This window comes from Notechis scutatus, chromosome 6, assembly GCF_049901735.1.
Source record: "Notechis scutatus isolate UNSWTSFEM ecotype Mainland chromosome 6, rNotScu1.2, whole genome shotgun sequence".
Classification (NCBI taxonomy): Eukaryota; Metazoa; Chordata; class Lepidosauria; order Squamata; family Elapidae; genus Notechis; species Notechis scutatus.
This window is the reverse complement of record NC_142014.1, coordinates 58,667,299-58,694,989: the sequence shown is the minus strand read 5'-3', so window position 1 is coordinate 58,694,989 and position 27,691 is coordinate 58,667,299. Positions and strand designations below refer to the sequence as shown.

At 39.3% G+C, this 27,691-nt stretch overlaps 2 protein-coding genes across 5 annotated transcripts in view; one reads left to right on the top strand and one right to left on the bottom strand.

The window, feature by feature from the left end:
- The window catches only part of ALDH1L2 (aldehyde dehydrogenase 1 family member L2), a 33,223-nt gene extending 17,808 nt beyond the window's left edge, over positions 1-15,415 (bottom strand). Inside the window, exons 1-9 of the mRNA XM_026694993.2 lie at positions 15,055-15,415; positions 11,219-11,363; positions 8,434-8,668; positions 7,112-7,277; positions 5,058-5,159; positions 3,579-3,668; positions 2,896-3,030; positions 2,536-2,661; positions 733-824 (exon numbers count right to left, since the gene is read on the bottom strand). Of these exons, the coding sequence (XP_026550778.2) occupies positions 733-824; positions 2,536-2,661; positions 2,896-3,030; positions 3,579-3,668; positions 5,058-5,159; positions 7,112-7,277; positions 8,434-8,668; positions 11,219-11,363; positions 15,055-15,105 (1,142 nt within the window). The 5' untranslated portion in view covers positions 15,106-15,415. The remainder of the gene's footprint in view (positions 1-732; positions 825-2,535; positions 2,662-2,895; positions 3,031-3,578; positions 3,669-5,057; positions 5,160-7,111; positions 7,278-8,433; positions 8,669-11,218; positions 11,364-15,054) is intronic.
- Positions 15,416-20,158: 4,743 nt separating this feature from the next.
- The window catches only part of WASHC4 (WASH complex subunit 4), a 38,196-nt gene continuing 30,663 nt past the window's right edge, over positions 20,159-27,691 (top strand). For all 4 annotated transcript variants that reach the window (XM_087968416.1, XM_026694988.2, XM_087968415.1 and 1 more), the window contains exons 1-6: positions 20,159-20,271; positions 23,947-24,086; positions 25,055-25,108; positions 25,507-25,572; positions 25,723-25,768; positions 27,028-27,095. In XM_087968416.1, the coding sequence (XP_087824542.1) occupies positions 20,211-20,271; positions 23,947-24,086; positions 25,055-25,108; positions 25,507-25,572; positions 25,723-25,768; positions 27,028-27,095 (435 nt within the window). In that variant the 5' untranslated portion in view covers positions 20,159-20,210. The remainder of the gene's footprint in view (positions 20,272-23,946; positions 24,087-25,054; positions 25,109-25,506; positions 25,573-25,722; positions 25,769-27,027; positions 27,096-27,691) is intronic.

Genomic DNA, 27,691 nt, shown 5'->3' with positions numbered 1-27,691 from the left:
CTGTTGCCAAGATATCGCCATCTCTCTTCCACAAGATATACAGGTAGTCCTCGACTTACGACCATAATCGAGTCCAAAATTTATGTTGCTAAGTGAGATGTTTCTTAGGTGAGTTTTGCCCCATTTTACAACTTTTCTTGTAACAGTTGTTAAGTGTATCACTGTCCTTGTTAAGTTAGTAACAGTGAATCTGGCTTCCCCATTAACTTTGCTTTTCAGAAGGTCAGACAAGCTGATTGCATGACTCCAGGACTCTGCAACCATCGTAAATATGAGTCGGTGACCAAGCATCTGAATTTTTAATTCAGGATCATGGTGATGCTGCCACGCTCATAAGAGTGAAAAATGGACATAGGTTACTTTTTTCAGTCCTGTTGTAAATTTGAACAGACACTAAAAGAAGAGTTGTGGACTACTTGTAATATTAAAAGTAAATTTTGTTCTATGAAATGCTCATAATACTCTTCAATGTCTTAGAGCAGTGATCCCCAACCTTTTTTATGCCACGGCCCGGTACCGGCATCAGCTGGGCGCCGCGCCCGGTACCGGCATCAGCTGGGCGCCGCCATCTTTTTGATGAAAAAGTGCTTCCGGTGACCTCACCGGAAGCACTTTTTCATCAAAAAGATGGCGGCGCCAGAAACCAGCGACCCGGTAGGAGTTGTTCCGCGGACCGGTACCGGTCCGCGGACCGGTGGTTGGGGACCCCTGTCTTAGAGAACAGTGAATTACCTCACCACATCCATCGATGTTGCTCCAGCTTTAAAGAAATCAGTGGTGTCTTCAATTTCAGCCATGTTGCTCAAAATTCCCTTCCAAATAGACTGCAAAAGATGGAAATATCCTGAGACAATGACACAAATAACCCAAGCTACTCATAAGGTACATGACCTTAAGATGAGCATCAAAGAGTCTTAATCTCTCTATTTTACATTATGGTACCTACACTCCTCACCATGAAGCTGGAGGAGCATGAAAATGAAAAATGGGAAGGCTTTTATTCATAACTATATGCTGGGCCAAGGACGTGATGTCTGAACAAATAAATAAAATTGAAAAGTAGTCCTGAACTTATTTTGTATGGAGAAAATAACATTTTTCTCCAGACAGCACAAGTAAGTGTGAAATATACTATCAAAAGATGTGGTGCTTGCAATTGTCCCCGATTAGTTTTTTTTAATCCAATTAGGATATATTTATTATAGATACTAGAGTTGAACTAGTATCTATCTATACTAGGGTATAGATTTGATCTCCCAGATATGATGTAGTCAAGACATAAGCCTAAGATTGAAAATCAGGCTTGTCAGATGCTACATCTTTTCTATCCTGCTCTACAGAGTGGAGAGTAAGGTCTCTGACAGAAAGCCACTTGAAGAGACTAGAAGTATTTGAAATTTACAAGTGGGTTGTACAAGTTGGGTTGACAAAATCAGAAATGAGAAGGTGATAAGCCGCCTGAGAAAGCCAAGGGAAATCATCAAAACCATAAAAAGTGAAAGTTAGAATATTTTGGACATGTGATGTGACACCCAGAAAAATACGGCATACTTCACTTAATCCTCCAAGGAAAGATTGAAGGCAAATGAGGTCCAGGCAAAAGAAGAACATCATGGCTTCAAAATCTAAGGGACTGGTTTGGACAAAACTCAGCAGCACTTTTTTGTGCGGCTGTTGATAAAAAATAGGATCGCCAACATGATCGTGAACATCCAATGACAGATATGGCACAAGAAGACATGATGTAATAATATCCATCTCCAACTGCATCTTAAGACAGCTGCATCTTTTCCTGCAACACAATCCCAGGAAAAGAACACATGCTGCCTTACAAGTGTAGGAGAAAGGTAGTACATCTACGCTCCTGCAGACTTCAAGGCATTTGGGGAGGATAAAATCTCAGATGCTGCAAATTCCTAACAAATTGATTTATTTGGAAAGCGAAGTTTTTTCTACATATTGTACAAAGATTAAAAACCTGAGAGAATATGTTATCCTAAGAAAGTTCCCCTCAGGTGGAAAATCATTAGTTATTAATCAGGCTGTTCTATGATGTCACCTTCTCTTTGGAAGACCATTTCCTTAAAATATGTGCCTAACTAGCTTTATGGTTCATTGTATTTTAAAACATTTACTTTCTTATAATCCAGTCTGTATGGTTCCCAACCTGCATACAAATCTATACTATTCACAAGAATTAAAAGCAAACAATATTTATTTTTATTAAATTTTTATGCCACCCATGTCCCCTGCAAGATGACTCTGGATGGCTTAATAAATAATAGTATATATAATAATATTTATATTATACAACTATACAAATATAAATAATTTGACACAATTAAGAGTCAGTCCTGCCAGAGGAATGTTCACACATAGCCCCAATCCAAAGCCAAAAATGGAACATATTTTAATATGTGATACTTAACATAAAGCGATGAATGTAGCCCCACTCTGCAGGCTTAAAATAAATTATAATAAATCAGTTGTAAAGTAAGTTTCACTTTCTTGTATTTTTCTCCTTCCAAACTTTACCTTAATATCATCTGCCATCTTTTTCTCTTCTTCAGTAAGTTCTATTGTGGCTACCTCATTGGTGGAGAAGTATTTCGATGCTGGGATCATTTTTCCATCTTCCAACTGAAGATTCTTTACTAGCAGCTGTAGAAGAAATAACATAGAAAAGTCAGTCAGCAGAGTGGGGAAAATGGGGGCTGCTGACCCATTTTAAAACCTTCAGCATAATTTCTTGTCATGAACTTAAGTCTCCTGGCTTTGGCCCTATCCAAAAGGCTCATACAAAACATGTACAGAAACATTCTATACGAAAATCTTTAGTTAGTTAGTTTGGGTCTTTAATTTCAGTTCAATAGCACTGTATCTTTCAAAGCTTACCGTCTTTCCATCATTGCCAAAGAGAACCAGACCTTTGTCAGTTACCAGACCAGGTTTTGCAGCACCTTTTATTTCCAGTTCTTCACCTGAAGGTGTTAAGCCATCAAGAATGGATGAGCCATAGAAAGTAACCATCTATAACGAAGATAATCTTTATTATGTATGGTTTAGCAAAAAGTAGGAGCCATAAATAGCTTTCTGCAAGTGAAAGGATTTGATAGAAGTAAAATATTTATTCTTTCTTTCCAATTGGACCGGAAAGATTACTTTAAACTGTTACTGAACAAAAGTTATAACTGAAATTCCTATAGAATATATGAAAGTCCTATAGAATATAGTTTGATTCCAAAGAAAAGTCACGCTATGGACTACCAAAATTTATCTTGTTATATTATCAAATTATTCCTCATTTTCTATCGATTTCTTTTTGAGTCTGTGCAATGAAATCTGATCAGAAGCTCATCGTCAGGAAAATGACCTTGAGTCACTGTCTTTCACTAAAGCAAAGGGCTGTTGCTCCTGAAGAAATTCAGCATGTATCTAACAAACAATACTACTAACAATAACAATAAGAGTAGTAAGACTATGGATTTCTTATCATTATTTAATATACACAAAAGACCCATGATCTTTACATTATCACTAAGGTAGATAAAGCAAGTTTATAATTTGTAATGTTTTACCTGGCCATTGATTTCTGCCCAGGCTCCAGGTACTTTATCATGTCCTCTGATCCAGTTATGCAAAGATAAAGCCGGTTGATCCCAAGAAATCTAGGAAACCAAGAGGCAAAGTTGATCTCTTCATGTGTGTGTGTGTGTGTGTGTGTGTGTGTGGTGTGTGTGTGTGTGGCTTTCCGAATACAAACAAAACAAGACAGAACAACCTCCTCCCCCCTTCCCTCCCCCTCACAATGATCATTTCTATGGTTGTCTGAAAGACAAATCCTGGTTTATCACCGGGAGTTCGGCAGCATATGAATTTAATATGTTATTACCATTACAATAAATTATTAAACATTACATTAGGTATTAATGCATCTTATAATTTGTTTAAAACAATTTCCTTTCAAAACATCATCATTTAAAGTTGGTTGATTTCACCAAACTAGTAACATCAATCACTATTTATATTCAACTGAAATACTGAACTTTTGCCAATTTAATTTTTATACTGTGAACTGCAGTAATACTTTATATCCACAAGGGCCTGTATTTCTTCACCCAAGATTGCTTATGAATGATTTACATGTGGAAGTGTTATCTACAAATCAAAAGAATATAATATGGAAAGTTTCCTATAGCATTATTATAAAAAAAAACTCCCTGCAATGTGCACCCAAAATATATACAACAGAAAAACTGCAGGCAGAAACAAATGCAGAATTTCATTTTTTAATACACAGAAAATTGGATGCTAATGAATGATAAGTACATTGATTCAGGCAAGATGTAAATTAGTAGTTCCTTTATTAAAATGTGATCACTCAAAGCAAATGTACCATAATGTTTACATTATTACTGTTATGCAGTTTTAAAAATTACATTTTAAAAATTCATATGGAGAATGTTTAAAATGAATCTCTATATTGGTTGTGTGGCTGATCCTTGTTATAGGAAAGATATGCTATTTTATAGAAATTGATCCTACATTGGAAATGCCAAGCAGGTTCACCACGCTTCTAATAATACGTTAAAGCATTATGGCATTTTCTTGGAATTCACTCAAAAATATGAATGAAAAAAAAAAACATTTTCTTTGCCTGCCTATGGAGAGTCTCAGTCATCCAATCTTGGTGACAAACTTGTGTCACATGCTGGCCACGCCCACCCCAGTTTAGCAAAGAGGAAAAAAGTTGCAATATGTCACGTGACACTATATCATTGTGAATTTGACACCCCGGCTTTAGAGGGTTAACCATGTTAGTCTGTTAGAAGAAGAAGAAAAAAAACCCAGATCCCAGTAAGCCAACATGTGATTTGTTTGGGGGCTTGGAATGCTGTACAAAACCAAACATTGCAGATAAGCATATTCTGCCAATCATGGCTTGTTCAGTAAAGGAAACTCAGTGCAAAGCATTAAACCAGCCAGCAGGTTGTATCCCATTCCTTCTTCACGAGATGCCCGGCTTTTAAAGAACAATGTTCTATTGCTCACAATACCTTGGCATTTTCTTTCTTCTGGATGCCTTCATAGGTAGCACCTTCTTCAGGCTGAGGTATTCGAGGAGCTTGGCCATCAGCAATTAGCTGCACAGCTTCTATCTAAACAGCAACAACAAAAAAGCAGCTTTGATTGATCTAGGAAAGGAAACATTTTGTTAACTATTTAACGGGTCAGAAGCAGTGCTGGGATTAGATGAGCTCTTGAATCTTGTAGAATTATTGGAAATATGCCACACTGGGATATGGCTGGCCATAGAGCTGTGATGGCGAACCTATGGCACATGTGCCACAGGTGGCACGCAGAGCCATTTGTGCTGGCATTTGAGCCGCAGGCAAACTTACCTCACTGCGCATGTGCATGCCTCACAGCTGATTTTCAGCTGGTTTGAGGCCTTTTTTGGCCTTCCAGAGGCTTGAAAAAAGCTTCTGCAGGCCGAATAGGCCCGTTTCGTCACTTCCTGTTAGTACCAGAAGTGACGAAATGGGCCTATTCATCCTGCAAACCAACCAAAAATCAGCTGTGAAGTGCAGGACAGGTAGACATTGCCTTCTGGGTGTTGGCACACGAGCGCACGAGCGCCAGTGAACACACAATTTTTGGCACAGGAGCCAAAAAGGTTAGCCAACCACTGCCACAGTGGCTGCATATCCAACCACAAGCATTGTCAGACTCCTTCTCTTTAACTGGCTTAATCCTGACTGCAGCTTCACTACAGATAATCATCGACTTACAACAGTTCATTTAGTGACCATTCAAAGTTACAACATCATTGAAAAAAGTGACTCATGACCATTCTTCACATTTACAACCGTTGCAGCATCCCCATGGACATGAGATCAAAATTCAGACCTTTGACAACCGATTCATGCTTATGACGGTTGCAGCGTCACGGGGTCATGTGATCATCTTTTGTGACCTTCTGACAAGCAATGCCAATGCGGAAGCCAGATTCACTTAAGAAACATGTTATTAACTCAACAACTGCCATGATTCACTTAACTGTGGCAAAAAAGGTTGTAAAATGGGGCAAAACTCATTTAACAAATGTCTCACTTAGCAACAGACATTTCGAGCTCAATTGAGGTCATAAGTCAAGGACTACCACATGGTATGGTTAACAAATAATCTTTATTCTGTATTAAGAAAGAAGCCTCTATAAACAGTCAACTACCCCTAACAGAATTCTTACATCCTCCAAGTTTAAAATCAACTATGCTTTCTCTTGCGGCAGCTTATTGGAAACGTTGTTTTGCACTTCTTATATACGGTGTTAGTGGTAGTTATTTATTGACATATTCAACATTCCTTGCCTTAGAAACACTAGCTCTGAACATAGCTCCCCACACATGGGGTTGCTGGAAAGGGAGAGAAACTTTATTCACATTCCAGTCCTTGCCAAACACTCTTTCCTCTTTTAATGTGCCATACAGATGCTCGTTTAATCTAGATGTCTGTGGAGATTCTCAGTCATCCAGGTCATGGCTGTCCCAAAAGTGCTTTTTCAAAAAGCAACTGGACTTTGTTTTTTTCTATTAATTGGTTTAGAGGCAGAACAGCTGTTGAAAGGCTCCAATGTCATAAGAACAGGGTAGAGTGGTACTCCAAGATTAATGGCCTTATTTCTATAAATGGACCCTAAGAAATCTCATATTCAGTTGTCAGTTTAGCCAATATATTTTCTAGGATTAAATAATTATTTTAGTTCCAGACCTAGAGCTGAGGCTTCTGGTGCAGTCTTCCCCAACTAAATGACTTCCAGATGTGCACAAGTTTCATAATTATTTGACAATGACTATTTGCAGTTATGATAGAGATGAAAAAAACTAATTTTGCAGGCAATGGCTGCATTTACAATCTTTGTAGTATCTCTCTCTCTCAGTCATATGTTCACCATTACAGTCAATTAGCACATTATCCTTTTTTGTCTTTTTTGCCCTCTTCACACAGCAGAGAGATTGTTTAAATAAGCTCTCTCTTCCTGAGCTGCTTTTCTCCACAGCTTAGTACTGTGAAACTTTTTAGCTATTTATGATTAGTCAAGATGTCTCACCATAGCTTTGATTCCCTCTGGGAAAAGAAACCGATTATACAGGTCATCAACAGTTTCATTTGGACCAACATCACATTCCCTCTGCAGAAGAATTGGTCCTGTGTCCAAACCTTCATCTGCCCAAAAAACTGAAAATCCAGCCTTTTTATCTCCTTGAATTAAAGTCCTGAAAATAAGTAAAACATGACAATTTAAAAATGTCACTTTCTTCATTACTGGTCATTTTGCCTGATTTCAGAGGTTAAGCAGGGTCTGGCTTACTGCTTAATTCCAGGACTATAGACTAGACAGAACAGTCAAACCTAAAAGAAGGCAATTCAAGACAAGCCCATAAATTTGCCAAATAAAACCACATGAATAGCAATAGCAACCGTACTTAGACTTATATACCGCTTCACAGTGCTTTACAGCCCACTCTAAGCAGTTTACAGAGTCGGTATATTGCCCCCAACAATCCTCAACATTTTACCAACCTCGGAAAGATGGAAGGCTGAGGCAACCATGAGCCTGGTGAGATTTAAACTGCCAAATTGCAGTCAACCGGCAGTCAGCAGAAGTAGCCTGCAGTACTGCATTCTAACCACTGTGCCACCAAATACAGCCACTGTGAGATGAACTTGACTTAGTGAATTTTTACCTCTATAAAAGAAATGTATTAGCTTTGAAAACTTGGCAAAGAACTTGAATCATTTGAACAATTGATTTTTTTTTCATTCTTATATTAAATGATCCATCTGAAACTACTGCAGTGTTTATTCCTTACTACCTTTGTACATATATTACTTGGAAAAAAACAATGAATTTTCCTAGAAAGATCAACTGTCATATCTTTTGTTTAACAGATGGAAAGTAGAAAAGTTACAAATGAAAGATGAAACCTGGAGAACTTCTTCCTTATACAAGTCCACTAACAAGGCAGGAGTCTTACACGGGAAAACCTTTGTCAGGAAATTTTACTGAAGTTGAGCACAATTATAAGAGCTGTGGTGGCGTAGTGGTTAGAATGCAGTACTGCATGCTATTCTGCTGCCTGCTGGCTACCTGCAATTTGGCAGTTCGATTCTCACAGACTCAGGGTTGACTCAGCCTTCCATCCTTCTGAGGTTGGTAAAATGAGGATCCAGATTGTTGGGGGCAAGATGCTGACTCTGTAAACCACTGCAAAGGACTATGAAGCGGTATGTAAGTCTAAGTGCTATTGCTATTTCCACCTAAGCCACAACATTGACCCTACTGTTAGGTAATGCAGACTGTGGACATCTCAGACTCTGGCTCTCTCTAACCTTCCATCTGTCAGACAAATTATAATTAAGCCTACTTACCAATTGATTGCAGATGCTCCTCGGTGGCGAGGAAGGATTGAGGGATGGTAAATAATAGAGCCATACTTTGGACTGTTGATAACCTCCATTGGAATGAACTGTGTGCAGAATGGAAGGACATTCAATTCTGCTCCGACTGAGTTATAGGCTTCAAGAACTTCCTGGATAGGTTTGCCTTTAACTCTCCACCTTGGGAATTTGAACACTGGAGTTCCATCCCTTTCGGCAGCTGAGGCTGGAAAACAAAAAGCTTGTCAGTATTTTTCTTGATTTCAGAACTAAAATATAGAACTCAGCATGGAGCTTAAATGACTGTCATAAAAATATGTGTTATAGCCAATTAATGAATTTGTGTGTGTGTCTATGTGTGTTTTGTGTGTTGACTCCAGACGATTGCCTGAACAAATTTCTGCAGCTTTTTTGGCAAGGTTTTTCAGAAGAGGTTTGCCATTACTTAACTTACAACCACAGTTGGGGACCAACATTTCTACTGCTGAACAAGGTGGTTGCTTAGTGAGTCATACCCGATTTTACAACTTTTTTCCATGGTTATATTAAGTGAATCACTTCTGTTTAAGGGTGTGATGACCCAGGGTGGGATACAAAAGCAACAAAGTCACAAAAACCGGTGAAGTCCCTTTAATTCCTTCAACTTGACTTTAAAGGTCCAATTATCATTGACTGGAGAAAAAACTCCCCCACAAACAGTTTCAAAAAGGAAGAACTTCCATTCAAACCCAAAATACATATAAATTATAAATAGAAAAAACAACAACACAAACCACACTGAAGAATTAATGAGACAAGGCAGGATAAGGGCTTGAAGATGTCCACAGTTATCAAAATACACACACTGGGAAAGATTCCAGAACTCAGATAAGAACTGACACACTAGAAATATTTTCAAGCTTTGCTTCCAGCACTGGCCCATGTGCAGTTTATCCTTTTAAACAGTCCTCCCAGCTGCAGCCCATGAAGGGGATCAAGGCCTTTTCCTCCCCTATAGACCACACCATTCACGTGTCTCCCTTATCCGCTCCTCCCTGTGTGCCCTAGGATGAAGAGGGGGTGGGCCTGGGTCTTCCTCTGAATGCCCAGCTGGCCTGTGCCCTTCCCCAGTTTCCTCCGCAACCTCAGTCCCTGTCGGCTGTTCCTCCTTTCCCTCAGAGTCAGATTCTAACAGGGGGATGACAAAGGGTATAATGTGGTCATTAAGTAAATACAGCTTTCCTCCTCTGACTTTTCTTGACAAAACCCAGCTGGGAAGGTCCCAAATGTGCAATCACAGGACTCTGGGATGCTACAATCATCGTAAATACATGCCGGTTGCCAAGCGCACACATTTTGATCACATGGCAGTGGGGATGCTGCAATGGTTGTAACTGCAAGGACCAGTTATAAGTCACTTTAAAAAAAAAAAAACATTGTTAATTAATGATTTAGGTCTAGAATGTTTATAAACATCTGAACCTGATCTAAGCTGCAGAAATCTAGACAGCTGCCATATAGAAGTTTTGCTTCTTAATTTTCAAATGTAGTTATAAGGAAATTGACTAAAAACAATAATAATAATGCAATGCATAAATACAGATGGTTACTTGCAGATGGCTTCTACATAGTGGGCATCTACATTTCTCTGATGGTTGCACCTGAGACTTTATTTCTGTAAGCCTAAATGCAATGATCAGAATAAGAGGATGGACAGATAGTCCTTGATTTACAACAGTTCATTTAGTGACCATTGGAAGTGACAACAGCACTGAAAACAGTAACTTATGATTGTTTTTCATACTTGCAGCATCCCCATGTTACACTGAATGGTTGCTAAACAAACAAGTTGTAAGGCAAGGACTACTTGTACCTCCTTTTTTGGGCTGAGAGTGAATGACTGGTCCAAGGTTACCCAGAGGCTTTGTGCCTAGAATTCACAGTCTCCCTACTTGTAGCTTTGCGCCTTAACTTCTGCAGCAATAAATTCTCAACTAATTAAATAGATGCAAATAACGTATGTAGGAACACATCAAGAACCCATTCAGATATCACAGTAGCCCTATAGCCATGAAAGCCTGCACTCTTGCCATCTTACTTTACTACCACAGTGGTGTTGTGGCCTGTTGGCCGCCGGCCCCTCTAACAGCCAAATCAGAGGAGGAGGTGTGGGAGTCAGGGTCAGCATCAAGGCAACCTGAGAGCCCCGAGGGGGAAGAAGGAATGGAGCTGGCAGAGAGAAAGAGACAGAGGTGGAGCGTGGGCCATCCATCAGCTCTCAGATGGAGAGTCAACAGCCCCAAGGTCTGGAGGTGGCTGATGAGGAAGAGGAGGAACAGCGGGGGTCCAGTGCCTGATGTGCAGCTGCGCAGAAGGCAGAGGAGAGGAGAGCAGTGGAAATCCATGGGCCGATCCTTGGGACTGAAGAGCCACCTCTGCTAGCGAAACCCCCCCTCATAGCTCTGGGGATAAAAGGCAGGGGATGGAAATGTATAGCTGTAGCAGACAACTATTTATCTCCCCGCCGGAAAGACCTGTTAGCCTGCAGTGAGACATTAATTTGTTGCTGGGGTTGCTGGTTCTCCTAATAAAGGCATCTTTGAATTAACTTCAGAGGGTTTGTCATGTTTGGGGAGCTGGGTCAGAACAAGTGGCTTTTACTCTCGGATATCTAAGCCACATGGGTTCAGGCATGGTTGAGGTCAGAACATGAAGTAGAACATAAGAAAAGTACAATTGATTCTGCATTCAAATGCTGCCTGGTCCATACAGTAGCCATTAAAGATTATCCACTTACCCAAAGGATCCGCTTTTCCATTTTTGTCTGGGACTGTGAATACTCCAACTACTTTGTGACCTTCTTTTTGCAAATGCTTGTAGACTTCTTGTCCAAACAGACTCTGGCCTATTAAAGCTAGCTTTAGTTTATTTTGATAGTAGTCCTATGTTCAAAAGCAAAACAAATTCGGTTAAAATATAATCATTCTGTTCCAGTTACAGAATAACAGAGTTAGAAGGGACCTTATAGGTCATCTAGTCCAGGGACCTCCAACCTTGGCAACTTTAAGCCTGGCGGACTTCAACTCCCAGAATTCACCAGCCAGCAAGCTGTTGAAGTCTGCCAGGCTCAAAGTTGCCAAGGTTGGAGACCCTGGATCTAGTCCAACCCCCTGATCAAACTGGAGACCCTATATCATTTCTGACAAGTGCAATTATAATGCATTATCTATGCAATTATCAACAAATCCTTTAACAAATGCCTTAACCCTGCCTATTGTTTCTTTTATTTTTCTTATATGTATCCATGTATTCATAACTATGTTTTTACTTATACCTATTATCTTGTAAGCAGTTGACAAACCAAATAAAAAAAATAAAAAAATAAACAACAACAAAGCTGGAACTCAGGTCCCTAATCATAAATGAGCTCTTACCTTGTGGGGTAGCTTGTGTTTGCTTCTCCTGACGCTGATTTCATTATGCTTCTCTTCTTCACAGCCACTAATAAAGCAACATTTCTTTTGCTTTATGAATTTTAATGAGGCTGATAACTATCCTAATAGTTCAGTGTGGACTAAATTAAAGGGCAACTGTTAGTGAATTTCTACACCACCAATGATTTCCCCCACTTAATCTGAGCTGGAGAGGAAGCAAGTCCAAACAAATGCTAGAGTAGTGTTTTTCAAACTTATCAACTTTTAGGATATGTGGATTTCAATTCAAAGAATTCCTAAGCCTGAATTCTGGGAGATGAAGTCCACACATCTTAAAACTACCAAGTTTGAAAACCACTGTGCTCAAGCGATGGCGTTTGTCATTTGCTTTATTGCCTTAGTGATCTTCCTGCCTTGAAATAACTTCTACCCATGTCTACTAGACAAGTTGCACCAAGAACCTGCCTGTCAGATCCACATGACAACAATACCACAGTCCAAAGTAGCCAATAGGAACTGGACAGATCTCAGCCAATTACCTTAGCAGCACATCTGCAGATTGTGCATGCAGGAAGGATGAAGACGATGAAAGGCACAATGTCCACATTGGGTCAAAAAAGAAACCTAGTTCAACTTAGCCTTGGGCCAAGGATGAGGGAAAGGCAACAGGTATGTCCTTAAAGGATGACTCATCTTAGTGCCAGAGTTGTGGGGAGGTACAGATTCAACCAAGACCTCCTGTTTTTGCTTTGTGGATTTATTTCTGGCCAATGACCATTCGTTCATTCGGAGAAAGAGAAAATAGGGTTTTTTTTTCCGTTTGGGACAGGAATCCCCAAACTTGCCAACTTTAAGACTTGTGGACTTCAACTCCTAGAATTCCTCAGCCAGCTATGCTAGTTGGAGAATTCTGGGAGTTAAAGTCCACAAATCTTAAAGTTGCCAAGTTTGGAGACCTCTGGTTTGGGACTTGCAAATCATGGTTTATATCTTTATATGCTATTCATATGAACATGGCAGTGATAGTTTTTCAAGAAACTATAGACTTAGAATAACTTTGTCATTTTAAATGTACACTGGCATACATTAAAATGAAATTTAATTGCATTTAGCTCTCAAAGGGTCACTACCTCCAATATACACTACATAAAATGATAAAAATATAAATAAATAAATTTAAGAAATAATCAATTTATAATTAAAACAATCACTGGCCTAGCACACTATGGGAATACAATCAAAGAGGGTGTTTTGTCTATGAAAATAAAATCAATATAACAAAACTACTGTGTACAAACCAAACCCGAAAGCCCTTTATTCCACTGCATGCGTACATAAATGAATATATAAAGAAATGGCAAGGCATCTAGTCAGGAATCTAAATGGATCTGGATGTGGGCCATATTTAATTTCTTTGCTGTCAGTAAGGCAATCCACAAGAGGGGGGGAAAAAAGCAAACTAAGACTTTTTCTTTTAGACAGAAGTCTTAAGACTTTAGCTCAAGCGTTTATTCTGTGATTCTTGGAAGTGGATTTCCAGTGCATAGCTAAACACACATAATTTTGGCTGCAATATATGGCTGCTTGCAAGAATCTTTATGTGGTTAAAGCATAAGACATGTGATCACTTCCACGTCTACTGGCTGTTCTGCTTCCAGCTGTAAAGCTCGTAAAGTCTATCCAGAGGCAACTTGCTGTCATCAGTCATTCATTCTCATAGTTAACATTGCTGATGCAATCCAGGGAGCTCATATGAAGCCTTCTTACTACATTTGTTCCTTAATGTGGATTTTTATTTTTATTTAGGAGGTTGGCAATTCACTAAACATATGTGTTGTCAAGCACATATGCAACCCCACCTCCAATAAAGCAAAAGATAATTGGTTGAGTTTGTGAATTTGCACACAGAATTTGAAGCAATCTAGTAAGAAAAGGATTAAAGGGACTTTCAGTGCAAATCCTGCAGAAGTACATTTAGGGTATTAGTCCTGTTTAGTACAATTGAATTTTCTGTGACAATAACATACTGTATGGCTATGTCTCCAGAAGAAATAGTGCTGGTAGAATTTCATCTCTCATGCACATACAATTTTTAAAACATTTGGATTAAAGTGTTTTCTTGCAAAAAAAAAAAAAAAACCTTGGAAAATGCTCAGGCTCCAAATAAAATGTTTTAACATGCTAAAGTAAAATAGTTATTCCATAACAGTTAACTGTACAACCTGTTAAAAAAATAGTAAAATATTGTATAACCTTTCCCATTTTGGAAACAGATTCATAATTCCCAATCAGAAGGGGTCAGGATAGTGTGGAATTTGCAGATTTTCAGTCCCGAGTGCTTTCTAGGGCCTCAAATTGCAGAAGGTGGGGAATTACGGTATTAGAAAGGAAGATTTAACTATGAAACGTAGTTGGCTGATATTTGAACTGATCTCTTTCATGCGAGCCTACCACACAAGGCTGATGTGAAGGACGCTGTGCAATCTGAAGAAGAATGGTGGCATACAATGTGAGAAATAGTTTAAGGTCAACACAAAATGACTAGTTGGATATGAAATGCAACATCTCCAGGTCTAAAGCAGGAATTCTTCTGAACATTTCAGGAATTATGACACATGTATCAGTCTGAAAGGAATGGATTACTACTTGCTGCATGCACGTGCAAGTGTGCATACATAGACACACAGACACACACACACACAGAGGAAAAAATCCAACCATCCCATCTTTCCCAGGGAGCCCAATGTAATGCCATTTATCCCATGGATGGATTATCCTACACAGTCATGACCCTGAGCTATTTTTTTCAGACTGACAGTATCCCACATAAGCAGAAACTTTTGGGCAAGCCTTTGGAAGAACAACAGCATCCAAATTGTGCTGAATTTCTTCTTTGTTAAAACAACAGCAAGAAGCCAAACAAAACACTGTCTGTTCACATTACAACAGTTCCCCTGCCTCACCTCCCATCCTTTCTTCTTTCCAACCTCTCTGGCGAACCAAAATTCTGCCTCAAATCCTGACGCGCGTCTGTCCCAGAAACCCAATTTTGAGAAACATCTGCCCGCCCTCCAGCCGGGTAGGTAGCAAAGGGCAGAGAGGAGGGGAGGGAGGCGAGGGAGGAAGAGGAGTGGACAGCACCCTTCTTTTCTGTCCTTCAGACCGAAGCCCCTGTCCACGTCCCCACCTTCCTACTCACCCTGGCTGTGGTCGAGAATTTCCTAAGCAAGTGGTTGCTTTTGGAAAGCATTTTGCGGGAGAGCAGCTCCGAGGACCGGCCGCTCGCTTGCCCCAGCAGGCACGATCGGTCACCTGAAGAGGGAGCGCAAATCCTGAGCCGAAAGGCTGGTCTAGCAAGGGACGCAGCGGCGGCAGCAAGCAGCAGCAGCAGAAGCAGGAGCGTCTCGTCTGATGCAACCCAAGCGGGATGCCTTTGGCTCCGAGCCAGAGAAAAGCGAGCTTGACGGGAGCGCGCAAGAGCGCGCGGGAGGTGGGGGATTCAGCAGCGGAGGCGCGCTTGGTGGCGGGCAGGCCTTTCTCCTTAAAACCCCCTGAATCTGAAACGAAGGGCGGGGAAAACTCCTGCTTGTCTGAACGCAGTCTCTTTAGAGCCGGCAGGCTGCCTCCGAATCTGGGTTAGGTTTGGGTGGGGATGAATCATGGTTGTTACCTGACAGATTAGATTTTCAACAGGTGCAGATTTTACCAAGAAAGGGTAATGGTTTAGCTGCAGTCTTGTTCGCCTACTTCTGTCTACTGGGCCTTTCCAAGCTAGCATCCTCTTATTATGATAGACCACCCTTCCCATTTTCTTCATCCATTGGATCAGGCTGGCTGGGTGTGCAAATGACATCCAGTTGCGTGCAAAGGACACCCATCTGGAGCACAGCATGTGGGCAATGCTAAGGCCTGGCTTTTCTTGCAGGAGAGAATGAGCTGCAATAGATTTGCGTAGCGCAGATTACAGATGGGAAAGATCTTACTGTTCTGCTCAAATTTCTTATATCTGGTTCTAGCTATGACAAAAAGAAGAAGATAAGTCAAGATAGTCAGGAGTTAATTAGGGAGAATCTGGTTATCATCAATACGTTCTCTCTGTTACAACAAGGAGTCTTGAAGAAATGTGTAGATGTCACCTTGGTGTCTCTTTTGGTGATTATTTGAGAAATCACAGAGGATATGCTTACTGCCAGAGGACTGGAGAAGGGCAGGTGTTACTCCTGCCTTCAAAACAGAGGGAAAAAGTAGTAGTTTGCTTGGTCTTGATAGGAACAGTCAATTAAACAAACTGGTGAGATTGCTTCCAGTTTGGATCAAAAACGTCCCATACAATTCCTGCCTAAGTTTGTCCTCTATTCTGCACAGCAGGGTATAGATTCCAATGGAATTCCATCCCAATTAATTAAATACATAGATATCAGACCTACCCAAGGGCACCAAGTAGCCCTGTTTCTTCAAAAAAAAAAAACAAAAAAAAAAACACCCTACACACTTTGAAAAGCAATCTCCTCCTTTAGCAACTGTGTAAAAAAGAAGAAGTCATAAGTCATTTTTTTTCAGTGCCATTGACTTGTAATAGTAAATGAATGAATGGTTGTAAATCAAGGACAACCTGCATCATACAATATGTCTGGAATGTACCAGCTTGGAGAAAGCTGGGAATATTACAAGACATGGTTGTATTCCACTGGAGAACATTTTTTTAGACCTACAGTGTGAATGCTATATCTTGTTTGTCTACTTTGTAACACAATTTCTCATTTATCTTCTGACAATCTACTATAATAGTAATTTTCTCACCATTGGGAAAAACCTTTTAAGCAAGTTTTCACAGGCAGCTTGTTTTTCTTGTTTCAGTTCTAATTTTTTTTTTCTTTTGCTCTACTGTACTTGGATTATATGACAAAGAATGATACACACTTCCCCCCATTGTGGCAGGCTGTTATTATTTGATGTTTGCTATTATCTAGATTATACTTGAATTAAAAACCACATTAAACTTAGTTTCATGCCAAGTTATTTTCATTATTTTAAACTTCTACTGCATGCTAACATTCTGCCTTTCTTTATATATTGAATTGTATTGCCCATCTTTGGATTTTATTGCAAGAAAGGGTCTTAATAACAAATAAAGATTCATTTACACTGTTTAATATCAGATGCTTGAACATTATTTTATAAAGAAAAGCAAACTATAAACATTGTTTAGAAAAGTTAATTACCCCAAAGAATTCCAGAATCCCTAGTTCTGTTAATTAAAAGGTGTGGTGCAGCTATTCTACTTTTATTTCTTAAACTATATGTATGTGCATTTGTTCCTAAGGAAAAAAAATTCCATGAAAAGCAGTAATAATTTTAGGTGAATGATTGTTTTTTTTAAAGATCACTAAAAATGCTTTGTTTCAAAGTCCAATTTAAAAACTTCATTTGGAATTAAGGCTAAGTCATCCACCATAGTCATTGTCTCCCCCTTTAAAATAGGCAACACGTGACACATACATACAGTTGTGGTCACCATTTTGGCCGTTTTAAACCTGGTGATATTCTCCTTAAAGACAACACGTGTCCCCTCTTGAGGAATAAACTAGTTATTACATTTTTTCCTGGGCTACTGCAAGCTGATGCATTAAGGATGGGAGAAACTTTTCCTAACTTTTCAGCAACTACACTATAAATTTTCTCACATTCATATATTTCATGCTGGAGAAGAGAAATTTAACCTGCACATTCATGCTCAGCATCAGGTTTCACTGCCCTTCCTAAATTAGTTACCTTGGCTAACTTATGCTCTTTTGATATTATTTAAATTGTGTTTTTATATGCTGCATCTCTCTGATTAGAGCGGGGGGGTGTCAAATTGGATTTCTTCAAGGGCTGGATCAGGATTATAGTTTTCCTCTGTGGGCCGGCGTGGGGGGCGGGGAGACAGGACAGACGCCTCCTGAAATAACCTGCTGGCCAAACAGGGCATGCGGGGGGGGGGGGGGCTCGCATGGCCTCCCTGTGCCCCATTTTGGCTGCCAGAGGCACCGTAGGCCAATCCTTTGCTGTTTCCAGGCCAGTCCCGTGGGCCAGATTTAAGCATCCCATGGGATAGATCCAGCCTACAGGCCTTGAGTTTGGCACCCCTGATTTAGAGACACTACTGTGAAATGGGCAAATTATGCCAATTAAAAAAAAAGGATGTGGGTGGTACAATAAGGCCTATACCATAGCAAAGGGGTCTCCAACCCCAGGCTGTGGCCCAGTGCTGGGCTGTGAGCAGTTCAGAACCGGGCCGCAGAAGCAGTAGGTGCGCATGTGTGTATGCGGATCCCCACTTGTGTGATGGCAGGCGGATGTTCCCACCACTTGCGCAAATGGACCTGTGTGTAAGCCCACACAGTTGCTGCTGCTTGTGTGGAACCATTCCCTGTGTCGCCCTGCCCCTCCCCCCCAGTCCTCAAAGCCAGAAAGGTTGGGGAACTCTGCCATAGCAATCTCTGTATCTGTTTAAAGGATATTTTGTACAAATAGCTACGGTATCACTGCAGTAGTAGACTTATTGCTCATTGTCATTTGCATTTTCAGTCAAAATTTTGCCAAATACCTTTCCGATCAAATCCCCCTATAACAGGGGTATCAAACTTGATTTCCTTGAGGGCAGTATCAGGGTTATATTTGATCTTGGGGGGGCGTGGCCAGGGGGGGCATGGCTAGCTCAACATCACTCGTGTCGGGGGCACCTGTGGTGGCCAAGTACTAAATCAGGACTTTCCTCAGCCATCCCTCACTCTCATTATAATCTCCTTCCTTCCCTTCCCTCTTCCTTCTCCTTTCTTCTTCCTTCCCCTCTTTCCTTCTTTTTCCTTCCTTGCGCTCTTCCCATCTTTCCTTCCTTTTCTTTTTCTTTCCTCTTTCCCTTTTTCCTTTCCTGTCCCTTCCTGCATACTCAAATGCAAAAGGGGGAACATTTCTCCTCTTGTTTTGTTTTCGTTGGTTTTGCTAGCCCTCTGCCAGTGAAAATGGAGCCCAGGAGGGCTGTTTTTGGCCATGACACCCTCCTGCAGCCCTCTGCCAGCAAGAACAGAGCCCTCCCGACTACGGCCCTCCCTAGCTCCGTGGCCCCGTGGGATGTCCACAGGCTGAATCCGACCCATGGGCCTTGAGTTTGACACCCCGCCCTATAACTTTTGCATTCATTCTGTTTTGCAACAACAGCATAATTCTTCCAATCGTCAGGCACAAATGCAGTTTTATATATGTGAAAACTCCATTTCATAAGCATCCATTCATATTTTAGTACTTTTTCAGGACTAGCATTACCATTTTTCAACATTGGCACAGCTTCTCATCATTTTTTTTCTGGGCCACTAACATTTTAAGCACATGTTCCATTTAATGCCTTTGACATATCACTTTCCCTACCAAACAAATCATTTGTAGTCAACTGTATCAAGTATTTATTTGGTAAAGGTTTGAGGACTCAAAGAGGGAAATCACCATTATTATTAAGATCTAGTCAAGGTTTGGTTTTTGTTATCTTTCTCCAGTATTACTGTTAAGTTTGGGGAATAATGGAGACCAGACATCTGACCAGTGACTTCAACTCTTTAATAATCGTAAATAGAACAGAACAGAGCAAGGCTATTGGCAACAGCAACCCTTTTATAGGGTTATCTGCTACCTTATTAACCAATGACATGTGCAACAAGTTCAAACTTATAACCAATGAGAAGTGTCAAAATAGTGGCCAATCAGGGACTACTTATGGACCAATCCCTAGTTGTTGTATAAGGGCCAATCAGGTGTGCAGGTTTCCAAACCCTGATTTGCATTTATGCTAGTAACTTTTATTGATTCACAACAATTACATTGTTTGCCAAGCTTATACAGGTTATAATAGCTGAGAATTCTGAATTGTTGCTTAATGCACCAGGAGAGGATTGACCTCGTGTTTCATCAGGCACGAACCCTGTATTATAAACTGACTCTATTTATACGGAACTGCATATTTTAGACAGGGTTGACTATTAGTAACAAGAACCACAACCTTTTCCTTTAGACCAGGAACTAATAATCAAAAGTCACAAGATTCACTATTTGTGTGTAAAAGCAATGTATTGAACAATACCGCCCTCTACCCGCCACCTAAGTAATCACAGCCACCCTTTTTACGGATTATCGACGCTTCATCCGCCAGGAGCCGCTATCGAAAAGCGCGCCACGCACTCTCCGTTCAGCTTCCTTTAATCCCCTTCTTTAAATTTAAGAACTACATTGCCCAATAGGCCTTGCGGGCGTGGCAGGAAATCCCGTGTTTTGTAGTAGGAGCGGTGCTCCTGTTGCCGCCGCGGCCGCCACTGTGGGTCCGTTATGGCGCTGGAGACCCTCTCGGCGGATTGGGAATTCGACCGCGTTGACGACGGCTCTCAGAGTAAGAGGTGGGGTGGGGGAAGGCCTGCAGCGGGAACCTTGGCTCCGAATCAGGGCAAACCAAGGGAGAGGTTGCGGAGCGGGGCGGGGGGGGGCTTGCAATGATGCTCCGGCTCTTCTTGGGAGAATGGCCAAGCCCTCTCCGTGGAAAGGTTTTCCGCCCACCCGCGTCCCGCCGAATGAATGGGTCTTTCCTCCGGGATTAATTTAACTCTTTCCTCCCGGACCGAAGGAAGGAGCTTAGTTTGCGTCCAGAGCTTGTCCATTGTCTGCGGTTGGGGGGGTGGGGGCGCAAAAGGACGTTCATCCGTTTCTTCCCAGTCAAGGTGGCTGGTGTGTGTGTTCGTGTGTTAAAAAGATAGTTTGGGTCCCTTACACAAAGTTCACACTCTGCTTTGCCTAAAGATGAAAAAAAAACCCGTGTCAAACCCCCAGATATGCAACAGACACACACACAGGACTTGTCCGAAGCAGGAAAGTTCGTGGTTAAAAAGTTGTTGTGAAATCTTACTCCTCTTTCAAGTGAATTATGGAATATAACACACACTGCCCCGTTTGTGTTATTCGGTCCTTGCGTTAGTCCTTATTCGGTCCTTACATTATTGTAAGGGCCCAATCCCCGCGCTAAACTATTAAAAATGAATAATTTTAAGGGTATTTTGAAATGGAAACGCAGACCCTAATTTCTGTAGATGATTATTAACATGTTTGAGGACAAAATTTAAGATTGAGAACATGGCAAATATTTGTAGATTTTGTTTTTTTTGCTAACATGGCTTCAAATGATTGACCTTTGTAATTGATTTAAAGCACTTTTGTTCAACAGTAAACTATGGAGTTTTTTTAATGGGGATTAATTAAGAATAGAATAGAATTCTTTATTGGCCGAGTGTGATTGGACACACAAGGAATTTGTCTTGATGCACTCTGGAGGAATGGTCCCATAACTGCATTTACCTATCTAAAAGTGCTCAAGTTTGAAAGAAATGTAAGAATAATTACGGAGAACCATGAATGTAAGGGATGATTAATTTGGACTGAAAGGAGTATAATTTGTGCCTCTTGAATATATATCAGTATTATACTGAATATGATTGAGATTTTCCCCTATGCAGGACTGATAATGCATAGGATGAGAATAAAAGATTTCTTTATTTCTACTGCATTTTTATAAATGAGGTTAGGAGTCTAGTCTGTTTTAGTGGTAGTGAGTGATGAAGTAAGAAGTAGTTCAGATGAATACTGAGTAAAAGAGCAATATCTTCATAGCATATTTCATTAATTCCAAGATAATTTTCTCTAGCAATAATGTAACAGGGTATAATGTCTATTGTAATCAATTTATGACTATGATTCAGTCCAAAATTTATGTTGTTAAGTGAAACATTTGTTAAGTGAGTTTTGCCCCATTTTACGACCCTTCTGGCCACAGTTGTTAAGTGAATCACCACAGTTGTTAAGTTAGTGTCATGGTTGTTAAGTGAATCTGACTTCCCCATTGACTTTGCTTGTCAGAAGGTTGCAAAAGGTGTATCACGTGACCCTGGACACTGCAGCCATAAATATGAGTCTGTTGCCAAGCATCTGAATTTTGATCATGTGACCATGGGGATGCTGCAAAGGTCATAAGTGTGAAAAATGGTCTTAGCTCACTTTCTTCAGTGCTGTTGTAACTTTGGTCACTAAATGAACTGTTGTAAGTTGAGGACTACCTGTATAACTTATAAGAACTAAATGTTAGTCTTCTGCTGCTATGATGGTAGAATGTTTTTCCTGTACAGGCCCTTCCCTCTTCCCAATTGAGATTATGTTTTCTTCCCTCTTTGACAGCAATTTCCCTGCTTTACTTTACTTCCTCTTTGCTTTCTGTTGGTTTCTGATTCACTTGATTGTTCCAGAATAGTTTATTTTATTTTTGTTTTATTTTTGGCAATTGGCAGATATTCTCCATATTTTACATATTCTTTTTGGGATAGAGACAATATTCTTGCAGCTGTGCTCTGCTTTAGCTGAAATATGAAGTCATGCTGAAGTAAGAGACTTGGTATATGCACCTCTCTCCTTAATTTGTAGAAATTGGGACTTGACAGTCTGTTTCATTTGTATTTTGGAACTTTTTTACAGATATGCATGAACTGCAGATGTTAACATGATGTGATGACTCAGAGTATATCAGAAATATAACAAAGCCCAAAACGTAACTAAAAATCCTTTAATGCCTTCAACTTGGCTTCACTGTTTAATTGTTCACAGTGGAGGAGTAAACTATTTTCAAAATAACATTTCAAAGGAAAGCAACACAGTTCAAATTCAAAGAGGCGATAACGAAGTAAAAACCAAAAACAAACTGCATTGAATAAAGTTCCACGACAGACCAGGATAGATAATTGCCAACTTCAGGAAGAACATCAACCAAGATAAACCTTCTTTAGGAATAAAACAGTAATTTGTCTCCAGCGTCTGTTAGCATGCAGGTCCAACCTTTTATGCAGATCTCACACCTGCAACCCATGAAGAGGATCATGGCCCTCTCCTCCCGAGTAGACCACATTTTACCCTGATCCTCTCCTCCCTGCGTGCCCTAGGATGGATAGGGGATTGGCCTGGGTCCTCCTCTGACTGCTCAGCCAGCCTCTGCCCTTCCCCAGCCTCCTCCACCACCTCTGGAGCCACACTTCCACTCCCTGTTGGCTGTTCCTCCTCTTCCTCAGAGACAGTCTCCACCAGGGGCATGACACATGATATGAATATTAATTGGAATATATACCATTCTTGGAAATGTTCTGTACACTTGCATATGTTTTAAATTATGCATAAAATACATATTTTGTCACTTACAAAATATTTAATTACAAAACTATCTTATCAAATATATTGCATAATAGTTACGTAGAAAATGTCATAATATAATGAATTTATTTGAGTAGTTTTGTCTTTGCATTGACATTTGGTTATAACTTGCTTTGCCAATAGGAGAATATAATGTGCATTTACATCTCTAACTCACTTGTATATTGTTGCTGAAATCATAAAGCAGCTGAGTCTTTTAAAATCCAGTCTCTTGGGTTGGAGGCACTAAAAGGAATTGAAAGTGCTTTATTGTAAGCAACCATGTTTAGTAGTGTGTAAAAAGAAAAACAGCTTCCTGTTTTGCATGTTGTAATTCCAGTTCATTGGTTAAACATTTAAATAATGAATGTTTATTTATACTAGTACAAAACTGCAACATGCAAGTACCCTCTTACAGATTGATAATGAAGTTCATAGTTCATGCATTCCCAGCCTGTGCCCTTCAGTTGGTTGGAATATCAGTGTAAAACTTGTAAAACAATGTAACCCATCAATGTAAAACTGCTTTAGGGAGACTTCACTGGATCTTTAGTGTTTGAAATCTGTTTCATAAATCTTCCTGCAACAAATTCCATTATCGAAACAGCAGAATGACTGATTTGTGGTGAAATATTTTTTGCTACAATATTAAAATTATTATTATATATCCTTGATTAATAAAAGATTGGGAGCACAAAACCTCTGTGAAGAAAATGGAAGAGGGGATTTTGAGTGATTTTAAAAAAATAAACAAGTGATTGCTTGAATATATGTAGGTAAATTTTGTGATTCCAAGCTTAATCAGTGTATTTCCAAATATTATAATGAAAATACTGTTTACTCATAGAAATCCACGCTGAAGTGCAGTTAAAGAACTATGGGAAATTCCTTGAAGCATATACTTCCCAGCTAAAGAGAATTGAAGATGCATTGGATGATTCCATTGGAGATGTTTGGGACTTCAATCTTGACCCCATTGCATTAAATGTATGTGTAAGCCTTATGTGCCTATGTCATTTTACACAAGCTTCTTACTATTCAATTACATACTGTACTTGCACAGAATTTTATAAAGCAATCAGACATTCAGAGCCACTTTCCCCAGCCTATTGCCCTATTTATGTTAGATTTTCCTCCTAGTTCCCATTCTGGTACAGGCTGAAAATTCTGTTGATTAATCTAACATCACTGAAAAGGGAATACCTACGTGCTGATCTTTTGAATAATTACATTGAGAGCCATCTGTCTAGAACCACCTTCTGTTGAATAATTAATATTTAACTGCCGCCATGCACTTTGTTGTAGGCTACTTTGGCTTCAGGCCATCATTAGAAGCATTTGCAGTTTTCCCCATGCTATTTGGTGTATTTGTTCATATTTAATTAGTTCAACTATTCGTTTGTTATGCATGCACCAAAATATTCTAGTTGGGGAAAAATCCTTTTATGTATGTATATGTTCATTTTTCCTATGCCTCTGGTAAGATAGCATTTTAACTCATTAAATAAACTTCTAGAAGTAAGGTATAACATTTCCACCCCATTCCAATATTTATATTTCAAGATTTTGTCTATTGTTGCTATTTAGCTTGTGACAACCACAAACAGTGACAACTGTTTAATAGTTTTAGAATGAAATTTTTAAAGGATCTCTTGGCTGTCCGGTATGATACTTGTTTCCTCAGAGTATAAATACAGGGATTGTCCTATGTAATTGCAGTTTGGATTAAGCTTCCTGTTTCATTTAGCTCAGGGCTGAACTTGCAGCCCATGGGCTAGATGTGTCACACTCTGGCCACACCCACACCTGGTTTAGTGAAGGGGGAAAAAAAGTTCCGATATGTCATGTGACGACGCTGTGATGATGCGTGCTTGACACCCCTGATTTAGCTAAAACAATCATGTTGCAAATCTCTGATTTTCCCTTAAATTATTTGTGTTTTTGCTTAATTCTAGCTTTTGCCTTATGAACAGTCTTCCTTACTTGAACTCATAAAGACAGAAAACAAGGTATGTTGCTCAGTGTCAAAAACGTATTACAAACATATCGCATTGTCGCTTTTTGTGCTTTACATAATATATCTTTTGTTTATAAGTTTTAAATCATTTTACCTTGCCTTTCACTAGAAATATTTCCAGAGCTGCTTGCCAAAAATCAGTAATAAACAAGATATTCTCTGCTCCCAGGTTTATAATCTAAAAGATGTGACAAAGAGATAAGGATCAGTTTCAGGAAGTCCCCAGTTCTTAAAGTTGAAATGTCCATTTTGAATTAAACGTATTTATTTCTGTATTAATGTTTGTATGTGAGACGGATGATATCATACCTACATTCTATCCCCTCTATATTTATAAAATTATTCTGTTTATAAAAGTAACCTGGAATTTTCTTTCTCTTGTTTATCCAGGTTCTGAACAAAGTCATCACTGTATATGCTGCTCTTTGCTGTGAAATCAAAAAGTTAAAACATGAGGTAATCTCTCTTATCTCTTGTATCATGTATAAGCCTCTGCATACATACTGAAGTCATATTTGATATATAAGATGGAATCATGCATTTTTATCATCTAAAACTATATAGACTATTGTGCAAGAGAAAAAAAAAATCTGCTTTTATTCCTAGGCAGAAACGAAGTTTTATAACGGCCTCCTGTTTTATGGTGAAGGAAGTAAGTATTGTATATTAATTATGCTGTATGGGACACATTTATTCTAAAATTCTGTGCGCAGTAATAAACTTTAAAGATGCTTTCTTAAATCTTTGTTCAATATAACAAGATAGGAAAAGCAGAGCGTAAGTTTTGGAATTCTTTCCAGCCTCAGTACCAACAATAGCTATAGGATAGGAACAACCTGCAAGTAGCATCCTCTGAAATAGGATGGGCTAGTTTTACCTCTTGTGTGTGTAAAATACATTTATGAAGAGCAACAGTAGACCATTCATCACATGCATTTTGCATTTTTTATATTGGAACCAATTTGTAATTTAGTTTAGAACTTTGAAATTATATGGTAATACTGATGACATGCTTAAGCAATTGTTTCATTGCTGAAGTACAATTTGGATGCTTTGATAAATAAGCCATGAAATATCTCTATTAAAACTGATCTTGTGATGAATAGAATGTTAATGCCCAAATGGTGAGCAGACAATACAGAAGTTATAAACACTTGATAGAAATGCCTGACCAGTACCGAATATTTTCGGTAGCTGACTATCTGTTTTCTATCCGAAGTATAATGAATATGCACAGCTTTCAGAGTTGTATTTTGTTATTAGCTCATTAACACTTAGAAGGAATGAACACTCCTTCAGTAACAGACTTTTAATAATGGTGAGTCTGTGTCTCTCTGTGTGTCTGTTTATGTGTATGTATTTCTAATAATGTAACATGAACCATTATTACTTTACGCAGGTAATATCTTTATGATGTTTGTTCTCTTGTCATGCCCGATTTTGAAACATGTAGTGAGATGTTGCCAAAATGAAAACAAGGCACTGTTGATTATTGGCAGGAAGCAAAGAGAGTGTTGAAACAACTGCACAAGTCACATTTGTTTTATCAATAGCTTCTTGACTGAGATGCAGGGATTGGGAAGAAGGTTGGCAAATTCAAGCACATTTATTTGGGAAATGTCCAAGCAAATAGATCTAAATGGCCAAATCTGTTAGAGAATAAAATCCCTCCCCTTGTTTCTTTTTGTGAACTGGGTAATTTTTGCACGGTATAGGATAATAAAGTAGAATTTAAACATGAATGCTGTGTGTTGTGATAAGCTTTTCATTTGAATTCCATTGGTTTGACATAATTTGTAATATGTTTTAATTATGACTTGGGAAAAATGGCTGTGGTATAACTTAGGGATAATTGATTGATAATGATTGTATTCTCTCAAAGTAGGGTAATTTTCATGTTTATTTTTCAAGCTGTGGATTCTAGTAAGGTGGAAGGAGAGAGTCAAATACAGATGGGAAGATTTATTTCATTTCTCCAGGTAATATCTATAGTACCAATTTTTTGCAGAATTTTTTCTTTGCTAAGTGGTTGACTTTGTAATTGTGCTGTGGGATTTTTTCCCCCATGCCAACAACAAAAGTGATTTAGGTATATGTCCTTGGGTGAATTGGAAGTAAGTAGTGTTGTATTGTTAGCTTTCTGTTTTTCTCTTTTCTTTGTCCACCATCCTTTGCAGATTTTATAACAGACTCTGGCATACATCTATTAGTAGTGTGTCAATGGTGGATTAAAACACTCCCCATCTGCAGATGAATCTGTATGCCTTTGAAAAGAAAAGGAGCAACAAGACTTCAACAGTTCTGATAGGTTTGGGTAAATAAGGAAAAGACAGTTCAGGTGATAACATTAGATGGATAATGCCTCGAATAAGGGATTCAATGTTGTGGACATTCCCTCCCTTGAAAATCAGAAAATAATTATATGCAGTGTGGAAATTGACTTTTAGAAATAGTATAAAATTGTATGTTTTGTGGAAACTAGCTAGTTGAAGAATCACTTTTAGTTGATGCTGCAAGTATAGCTCGGGAAACATCTTAAAAGAGAATGTTTTTGATGAAAACAAACAATATATTT